General features: G+C 47.0%; 1 protein-coding gene across 1 annotated transcript in view; it reads left to right on the forward strand.

The window, feature by feature from the left end:
• The first annotated feature begins 1,089 nt into the window (after positions 1-1,089).
• Positions 1,090-10,324, forward strand: part of NIPSNAP1 (nipsnap homolog 1 (C. elegans)) — a 16,388-nt gene continuing 7,153 nt past the window's right edge. Inside the window, exons 1-6 of the mRNA XM_015425322.1 lie at positions 1,090-1,213; positions 4,716-4,843; positions 6,669-6,714; positions 8,496-8,590; positions 9,160-9,230; positions 9,603-9,743. Of these exons, the coding sequence (XP_015280808.1) occupies positions 1,116-1,213; positions 4,716-4,843; positions 6,669-6,714; positions 8,496-8,590; positions 9,160-9,230; positions 9,603-9,743 (579 nt within the window). The 5' untranslated portion in view covers positions 1,090-1,115. The remainder of the gene's footprint in view (positions 1,214-4,715; positions 4,844-6,668; positions 6,715-8,495; positions 8,591-9,159; positions 9,231-9,602; positions 9,744-10,324) is intronic.

Here is a 10,324-nt window from a genome sequence, read left to right on the forward strand (position 1 = left end):
TCTCCGACTCTTTGTTAAGTTCGTGACTTAGGTTAAAATCTAATTTGAAACTAATTTGAAACTTTATTTTCATGGTGGTAGATCACTGCCCCTTTTGGCCGGAAAAAATAGATCACTACCTTTTCGAAGTTGGACATGCCTGCCCTAGAGTCATCAAGGCAAGAGACATTCAGAGGTGGTTTGCCATCGTCTGCCTCTGCATAGCAAACCTACCTGAAGAAGGGCACAGTGACTCAGGAAAGCTCCTACCCTGCCATAAATTTTGTTAGTCTTTAAGTCGCTACTGGCCACTTACTCCTTTCTACAGCTACAAACAGACTAAACACGGCTACCTGTCTTGACCTGGACTTCCTTGGTGGTGGTTGTCTCCCATCCCAAAGACTGATCAGGGCCGACTCTGCTTAGCTTCTGAGATATGACAAGACTGTGTTAGGGGGTCCCTGCAGGTCAGAGCAAGGGGTCACCAATCACTATTAAGCTATATTAGAATACGGGATGTAATTAAAAGGCTATTGGGATGTCTGTGCTGACATAACAGTACATCCCCCTCAAAAACTTTCTACAATTAGAAAATAAAACTTTGGACACTTATGTGCTATTTTGACATTTTTATTGCTTTGAAACTGACCTTAGAACCTTCTTGTTACTTAGCTGAACAAAACTAAACTGTTGCTTAGCTTTCACTTCGCATATCTTGAACATCATCACGTTACATGTTAATTTGCGGTTCATTCTCTGGCTATAACTTTTAACCCTCCCTGCCATTCCAATGTATTTGAGAACGTGTGCGTGCACACGAAAGCTCATACCATGAATAAACATTTGTTGGTCTTAAACGTGCCACTGGACTCTAAATCTGTTCTGCTGCTTCAGACCAACACGGGGGGGGTCTTATTTCAGAGTGAGCGCGGAAAGAACGGGAAGATCTGTACGAGACATTCTGGGAAGCTCATTAGGAACCTGAAAAGCCGCGCTCGAATTAAGCTCTCACTAGTGGAGGCGGCTACTTCTCCGTGGGGCGGAGTTGGCTGCACTTCGGGGTGGCGGAGAGCCGCCCAGTTCCGTCGCTCGTCCCTCCCCGCCGCTTGCTGGAGTCGGGTAGTCGCACAGCGAAAATGGCGATGCGGGTCTGCAGTATCCCGGCACGGCGTTTGCTGCTAGTGCGGGGCGGAGGATTCTACGTGGCCCGCAGCGGCGGTGGCGGCGCCGCCCGGTGAGCAGTTGTGGCTCGGCAGCGGAGGCAGCCGTTTCCTCCTGGGCCCTTCTCCCTCTCGGCTCCGATCCTGGCTGGGCTGCGCGCCCTTCCCCCTCGGTGCCTCCGGAACCCCTCTCTGTGCGTGCGCCCCGCGCCTCTCTTTTGGAAAGGCGCAACTTTTCGAACACGCAAAGAGGTAGCGGGCTCAAATCATCTTGCAAGTTACACTCTCCCACACCTGTGGCACGCGGAGCTGTGAGTCATATAGACTCTTTAGCGGCCAGGCAAAGTTGCGCAAGGCGCGCGTCTTTACTGTTTGTTCCTGTACTCAAGGCCTGAGGCCTGACGACGATAGTAATAGGTCTGGCGCTGATTGCTGGGGCGCCGTAGAGGCAGGCCGGGCCCTTCTCTGCCACAGAGCTTGAGTTTTTGTTCTTAAGTGATTGGGGGGCCCTGGTAGCTTCTTACTTCCCTTGTCTTAATTAATTAATTCACCCTTGGAGACCAGATCACGGGTCAGCAGTTGCAGGACCGAATCTGCCCCTTGAGGAGTGCTACCGGGCTCTTGTGTTGCAGGTGCTAACACAAAGCTTCAGATGCTTTCAAGGTGCCTCATTTGCCTCTGCATTGATAGGGAATAGGAAATACTGCTTTGAAGACTGGGGTTGGATTAGCAGTAGTTGTTCCCCTGTGTACTCGTGTCCTCCCTGCCCCTGCTCTTTGGTAAATGCCTAATTTAATGTAGGTGAGCAGCTTTCTCTGTGCCAAGGTACTCAAAGGGACTCCATTTCAAGGCATAAACCCAGTTGAAATAGCAGCAGGTAAAATCCAAACAATGCCATAGCAGCCATAAAACCAGGCATCAAATTAAGCACTTTCCAACACTTATAATTTTGTTGTTGTATGCCTGGGGGCAGGGCTTTTTCTAACTGTTGTACAATACCCTTTTTATTAGCTGCTTAATAATTTTAAAAAAACCTTTATTCTTTAGGCACTGATTCTCGTCAGCCACCCTTTTTTTACACCTATAAGCCTGAGGAGGTTCAACCCTGGTGTCAGCTGCTAGTGGATGTGGCTTGTGTGTCTACTTTAGGATGACCCCATGTTGGAATGCCTAGATAGATAGAAGTTGAAAATTGCTGCGTTGAACCTCTAAATGACATGCATTGCAAATAGGACTTGAGTCAGTTCAGACTTTGACTGATGAATGCAAGCCAATGTGCGATTTGGAGATTGTGGTACCTTTCCTCCCCCCCCCCTTCCTGTTACTCAAAAAGGCCCACATGTCTTGCAAATGTCTATGCTTCTACCTTTGCAATTCAAGCCTCTTCAAGCAGGTATTGCAGGAGGTTGGGCATGCTCTAAATAAACAAGCAGTGGAGTTGCCCCCCCCCCCCGGCTGTACCAATTCAGACAGCAGGTGAAAGGCTCACAGGACTTGATTCTCCTTCATGCACAAGAAATTCTTGAATTTAGAATGCTGGTGCATCTGAGAGAAAACTTGGCTAGAGACTGGGTCCCTGTCTGCAGTACAAAGCAGTGCAGCCCAGTGAGGATGGGGCTTTCTTCTGTTTGAATCTTCCTACCCCTCACCCTGTGTCCCCTTTTTCTGCTTGTGTGCCTCCATTCTGGCTCTTCTACCACCATGCCTTCTCCCATGCTCTGCACATGCCCATCTAGTTTGACCATTGCATCCGTCTGTACCTGTCCTTTACCCAGCCTGTGCTTCTGATCTTGTATCTTCATCCTTACACGTTTTCCCCCTTGACCTGAGACAGAGTGGAGAAATGGGTCTTTATGGACGGGGAGGTGCTTCTCTGTACTCTTCCTTAGAAGTTTAATTCCATTGTAGTTGGTGGAACTTGACAGCCAAGAAAATGTATTTAAGGAGAGACCAGAGAATGGATTTAGGAATGACATTTAAGCCTCTTTGGAGGCACCTTCATGCTTCTTTTCTGGGGAAGGGTGTGTGGTGTATAAATGGGGATTGGGTATTTTAATCATTCCTGGTTTGTATTGAGAACTCAATCGGTTTAAAAACTAATTATGAGCTGTAATGGCTTGGCAGTGACCCAGTGATATCCCTTTGTACTATCTAGGCATTGTGTGTAAGTGATGTTTTTTTGTCCATGATTGGGTGCAGTAGGAGAGAATGTATGTTGGTTAAGGGACTTTGGCCCCAGAGAGAGGAGCAAGACCCTGAAGGGGTTTAGGAGAGGAGGCTGAGTTGGGGCCTATTCATGCCAGACCAGTATGTCCTGTTCTGCAGTTGAACCTTGCTGGTAGTTGTGCTAGGGCAGTAAAATAAATTTGAAAATAAAGGGAGGCAGGGAAAGGACTCAAGCCCACACAGGTTATATGGGGCATGCAGGAAATGGACTTCTGACAGAGCTGACATTTTTCTCCTTGAGTTCATGTGTCACATGGTGAAGTCAAGTGTCACTCCTAAAAAGCTTTATCTTTACTGAATTTTAAAGCACTTGCTCTCAGAAATGCCTACACCATTGTATTTTGTGTCCTCCTACTCTGGAGGGAATGGCCAGGAAGCCAGTCCAGAACAATGATTCATTCAGAGACACGACAAGCAGCCCTTGGGCGGCTGGATGATAGGTGTTCAAGCAACCAGAACCCTACAAGGGGCTAGAAATGTACTGGGCTGATTGGCTTTGATACCTCTGCAAAGGGTTGTTTACCATTATGTTTCTGAGATTAATGAATGACTAGTAATGGGGCAAAGGTCTTGATCCATAAAAAGTGTGTCTCTGTTTTTAAACTTTGTCTTCAAACAGAGGAAGAGCATGCTCTGGTAGAATATTGGATCCATAGCATTAGCCAGGGTTGATAACAGGACTGCCTGCCCACCCCTATATCTGAGCCTTGTGAGGTCAGGGAAGGCTCTTAATTTTGCTCATTCCTTTTTGTAAAGTTTGTAAAGTATTGTATGTTTTTTTTAAAATGAAGACGCTTGTCCTAGAAAAGTGATCCTGAAGGTAGAAAGTTTGAAGACCACTGGTCAAGGTCAAATAAGTCTTACAAAAGGCATGAACCTGTAAAAATATTGATCTGCCTATACATGGTATTTATGAGAGTCACATGAGGCCTTAAAGGAATGAAAAGATCACCTTTTGCAAAGCTTTTGTGTCTGGTCCCCTGGAAGTTATCCTAACTCACCTGAGGCAGCCCCGTATTTAGTGAGGTGTAGTTGTTAGTGTTACAGTATCAAACTAGGATCTGGGAGAACCGGGTTTGACTCCCCAGTTTGCCATGAAAGCTCACTGGGTGTCTTTGGACCAGTCACATACTCTTGACCTGTTGTGAGGATAAAGTGGAGAAGAAGAGAACGACTTTAGCTACTTTAGGTCCCTGTTGGGGAGAAAGATGGGGTATAAAAGAAGTTGATTCTTCAAACAAAACCCCCCACAGATGCTGTAGTGCCCAGACTGCATGAACTTTGTGTCCATATCCTCTGACCTGTAGCCCTCTTGTAGACCACTCTTTTCACTTCTGTGTCTTTTTCCAGGGACTACTCCAAAGATAATGAAAGTAGCTGGTTCCGCTCCCTCTTTGTCCACAAAGTGGATCCCCGAAAAGATGCTCATTCCAATCTTCTGTCCAAGAAAGAGACCAACCACCTGTACAAGATCCAGTGTGAGCTGCACTCCCATGTCCTTTTACTTCCCTTCCCCTCTATAGTTATTGTGAGCTTCTGTGCATGCTTTGGGGGAGGGAATCTGCAAGGCAGGGTCTGGGGTGCGGAAGGGTTGTAGCTGCTGAAAGGACATGGGAATTCCTTGTCTTCTGGACTGTGGCTTTGCCCCATCTTGGGAGAAGGAGAGATTGGATTTACACCCCTGCCTTCACTACCCAAAGGAGTCTCAGAGTGGCTTACAATCTTCTGTCCCTTCCCCTGCCCACAACAGACACCCTGTGAGCAATGCTCCTTGTGAGCAAAAATGCTACTTTGTGAGCTTGTTGGCATTAAAGTTGTGAGCGAGCGATTTGGCTACTGCATAAATTAGTTTGCTCAGGAGCCATCCTTCCTGAGCTAAGACAAAAATGTGTGAGCCGGAGGCTAAAAAATGGTGAGCTAGCTCATACTAACTCACCTTAGAGGGAACACTGCCTGTGAGGTAAGTGGGGCTGCGAGAGCTCTTGAGAGAACAGTTCTGAGAGAACTGTGACTGACCCAAGGTCACACCAGCAGCTGCATGTGGAGAAGTGGGGAATCAAACCCGGCTCTTCATGCTCTTAACCACTACACCAAACTGGCTCTCAGAACAGGTAGGACAGGTAAATTATGAATGGTCTGTACTAGGACTGGATGAGTCCTTTGGTTCCTGTGAGCTGTTATAGCAGGCTCCTGGTAGGTGCTTCCTGTTTCCTACTTAGGAGGCAGGATCTGCTTCCTACCTAGGAGGCAAGCAGTTGTGCCCTTGCTCACAAAGGCTGCTGTAATGAAATAGACAACTGAGCTGCCCCCTACACAGTGGCATCTTTGGCTTCACTGAATATTTGACAATATTTGATCGGAGTTAGATAATTTAATAGGCTGTCAGCTGGCAATATCTGACTAGTCAGTTGACTAGTGCATATGCTGGTTTAATACCTTAATAAACAAAATGATTCTGATGGTGATTCTGACTAGTGTACCAAACCCAGTTCACACTTAATCGTGCAGTCCAAATACTGGTACGCCACTTGTCTTTGTGAAAAACTTTGAAAAATTAATCCGGTGTCTGACCCTTACAGCTGTTCACGGTAGATATGAAAATGGAAAAGAGAGCCAGCGTGGTGTCATGGCTAGAGTGTCAGACGAGCCTCTGGGAAATCCAGGCTTGAATCTCCGCTCTGTTGTGGGAGCTTGCTGGGTGATCTTGGGACCATTATACACTCTGGAGTCTAACCTGCCTCACAGGGTTGTTGTAATGGTAAAACAGAGGTGAGGAGAATAATGTTCTTGGGGAGAAAGGCAGAGTATAAAGGAAGCAAATGAATAGAGTCTGAGAAAGGGCTGTATTGTTGAAGGGGTGTAGCTTGCACAGCTTCTGCTTGGCTGCCTGTCCACTATTCAAACCCGCTTCCATTGCCCTGTATTTTTTTGCTATCACCACAGCTCTTCCTCGAAGTCCAGATTCTAGTAACTCAAATGTGATGATGAGCAAGCGTTTGCTGAGTAAAGCAAACTGCATCACTCTCTTAATCTGTGTGATATTTTCCCCATGGAACTCAGGTTCCAGAATTTGGATTTTGAGCAGTTCAGTTGGGCTGGCACGGTGCAGAAAAAAGTGCCGCTGCAATACCATGGCCGTGACCCCGCTGACTGTTCCCCAGCTGTGCTGTTGAGGGAAGCTGCTAGGCAGGCCTGAGGTTATGTTTCAGCCCAAGCTGAGCCACTGCACTCTGTGTCTCTCCTCTGCAGATGGGGAGGTGGCTTCCAGCTTTCCTGACATCACTTCTTTTTCTCTCCTTTCAGTCCACAATGTGAAACCTGAATGTCTGGATGCCTACAACTGCCTGGCGTAAGTCCCTTCACCCCCCTGCCCCCCCCATACTCTGAGTATTTGGGGGTGCATGCCCTCGGCTCGTGAAGGGTAGAGGCTGCAGAGCCCAACTGTTTCCCAGCACCAGTTGACACTGCAGTCTAGAATGTGACCGAGTTTCTGCTGTCACACTGTGCCTGATAAGGTAGTTTTACTGGTACTCTTAGGACCTAAACTGGATATTGGCACTATTGGTACTAAACTGAATATTGGTACTATTACTGTTTCCAGTATATGCAGTTACTTCTGACACAAGGCCAGATACATTTGGGGCCCCACAAACTAAAATCTTTTTGTGTGTCATTCAATTCCAGATTGGAACATTCCATTTTTGGTCCTATATTAATTGTTTATTGCCTTACAAGTGTAACAGGGACTTTGCTGCATGGTGTATTTTGTATTCTGTACTATTTGACCTCTGAAGAAGGCTCTTGTGAGGCAAAACGCGTCAGGTCATACATCGTTCTTTTTTGTGCATTTGTCACTTCGAACATGATGCTTTATTTGGGCCCTTACAAGGTTTTTATATGTTTCTGAAATAAACACATGTACTTTTGTCTATACCTATTGACGTTTTTAACTTTTGGCCCTTAACTAGCTTTCTAAACTTCCTTTGGAGGTTTTTGCTTGGTTGGTTTAGTTTTTCTTCCCCTCTCTTTGTGGTTGTAGAAGATGACAACAGAAAGTGGTGAGCAAAGAGGTGTGGTTTAAATGCACAGGACTTTGTTTTGTGGTAGAAGCAATCAATAGTCTTGTGGCAGCATTTAGGACTATCGAAAGCTTGTATGGCCAGAACCCTGAAGTACGTGTGTGTGTGCACAAACACCCAGCATATAAAGAGGAAAGGAAAGCTATGGTTTGGTTTCCAAAGAGAAATCAAAAGATTAAACAGTACAAGAATAAGCAGAAAGTTCTTACCTTTTGTGAATAAATATAAAAGTACTTATTTGCCTGCATGCATCTTTGAGAGTCGTTTTTGTTTTGTTTTTGACCTAAAAGAAATCTCTGTGCAAAGCATAAGATACGATTGGTCTGGATATGGCCCATTCCCCTAATAGCAGCTGGTGATCATGAACAGGCGTAGCCAGAGCAAGAGGGCAAAGAACACCTTGAGGGGAGACAGTGACTTTGTCTTGTAAGTTAGAAATCCCCAGGATTTGTTGAGACTGCACTGGACAGATTTCAGTTCTGCCAGTGGAAAATTATTTTAATGAAATTCTGAATTTTTTTGCTGGTGGACCTAATGACAGTTCTAAGCATAGATAGCTTTAAAAGGGATTTTAAACAGGTTTGTGAAGGAGAAGTCCATCAGTGGCTATTTGCCATGGGGACTTCAGGGAACCTGCATATCCAGTAGATTTCTGAATGCCGTTGCTAAGAGACAACGTTAAGGGGGAAGTATTTGCACCCTGCCGGTTGGCCACTGTGTAAAACAGGTTGCTGGACTAGATGGACCATTGGTCTGATTCAGCAGAGCACCTCTTACATTTATATAGCTGTTGTTACCCATCCGGAAAGTAGTAACTCTGAATGTATTTTAGCCTGGATGAAAGTATGGCCTCCTTCTGATATTCCCATTATGCAAAACAAACATCTTCTTTTGTTCTGAGATCATGGGAGAAGAAGGGCAGGTTGCAACCTTGGGAAAGAGCCCAATGGGGAGCCCCCGTGGCTCTTTGGACCCATCAGGCCTGCTACACATGAGCACTGACAACCAGAAAAGTCCACATTCACCTTTTGATTCCACATCTTCTTTGCAGGGAGCAGGTCCTTCCAAAGCTGCACACAGATCCCGATTACCCTTGTGACTTGGTTGGGAACTGGAATACTTGGTATGGCGAACAGGACCAGGCAGGTGAGGGAAGGGGGCAACCAAAGAGGGCTGGGTTTAGGTGCTCCAAATTTCACCTTGGTGGGACCCTCATTGCTTAACCTGTCAGGCCCAGTAATGCAGCTTTAAAAAAAAGCTTCAGGAACTGTTTAACCACAGCAACTAAGCGGAACTTCTCCGTGTGGAGGCAGTATACCTTTTGTGTTCAAGAGCTTTGGATTTTGCTGGCTGGGTGGCCTCCATCGGTTTTCCATTTTGTTTCCCAAGATGGAGCAGTAGTGAGGAGTGGAAGCAGTTTTGGGTGGCGTGTGTGTAGTACTAGTGGCTTGTGTACTCCCAGTCTGTTCAGGGGCCTGGATGTTCTCTGGGGTCAGAAAGGTGGCATCAAGGCCAGCCAATGTCACTGTTTGTGTTTTTACCACTAGGGCGGGGGTGGCACTTGGATTTTCTGCCTTGGGCTTCACCACATGTCTTGGGCTGCCTCTAGATGGCATTTGAAGGGAATGTGGCTTGGGGCATGCACCAGGCTGCGTGCTTAGCCAGGGCTTTGTCTGGCTTTGCAAGAATACGAGCCTCACCTTTCCTCACCCTAGTGCACCTGTGGCGATTCAGTGGCGGCTACCCAGCCCTCATGGAGTGCATGAACAAGCTGCGAGAGAACCAGGTATTTAGCATGACTTTCCTTTTACCTAAATGCTTGGGGGTGACAAGGCAGCCAGACACACTCCGTGGCAAGAGCCTCTGTGTTTCAGTGGCCACAGCCAATGTAGCATTTGTACCCCTGCTCCCTAAGTGACCTTGGGTTGATCTCTTCTGTTCGCCTAAGCAGAATTAAGCCACATTTGCTGAGTGCCGGGAATCTTCCTCTAGCTTTTGTCCCATCTCCTCTGCCCTCTTGATTTTGGATACCTGCCCGCTAGAGTAGACAATACCAGGTCAAACAAACACAGTGGTGCATTACAAAGTTACAGATGTCCAGGGCTTGCATGGTCAGCCCACAGTTGCCTACCTAACCGAGTGCCCCCCCCTTCCCTAGGCCTACCGGGATTTCCAAAAAGAGAGAAGTAAAATGCTGCTCTCCCGGAGGAACCAGCTGCTCCTGGAATTCAGCTTTTGGAATGAGCCTTTGCCACGGGCTGGACCCAACATCTATGAGCTGAGGTCGTACAAGCTTAAGGTGAGTGGGGGCAGCTAGCCTAGTGGCTTCAGCACAGCAGGTGGTATTGGCTGTATCCAAAGGAGCAAGTGGTATTTTGAACCAGTGTGGTATAGTGGTTAAGAGCAGTAGACTCTAACCTGGAAAACAGGGTTTGATTCCCCACTCCTCCTCCACATGAAGGCTGCTGGGTGACCTTGGGCCAGTCACAGTTCTCTCAGAGCTCTCTCAGTCCCACCTACCTCGCAAGGTGACTGTTGTGGGGAGAGGAAGAGACAACGATTGTGAGCACCTTTGAGACGCTTTAGGGTAGAGAAAAGCAAGATATAAAAACCAACTCTTCTTCTTCTACCTGAGGTACCTGCCTCTTCTGAGGTTAGCAAGCAGGAGGTTTCATTCCGCAGCAGCAGGCTTTCTGGGTTGAGGGATGGAGAGGCAGGGAACAGATGGATTAGACATTTGCTGAATGTCAAGGAAGTGAATGCAGGTTCTATGCTGATTCCAGATTGGGTCCCTGGTGTGTGATGGTGACGCCTGCACGTTGTCCCAGAACACAGAGGCATGGAAGCCCAGGATGGCCTTTGCAAATGCAGCTTTGTTTG

Source organism: Gekko japonicus, unplaced genomic scaffold (genome assembly GCF_001447785.1).
Source record: "Gekko japonicus isolate JY-2015 unplaced genomic scaffold, Gekko_japonicus_V1.1 scaffold135, whole genome shotgun sequence".
In the NCBI taxonomy this organism is placed as follows: Eukaryota; Metazoa; Chordata; class Lepidosauria; order Squamata; family Gekkonidae; genus Gekko; species Gekko japonicus.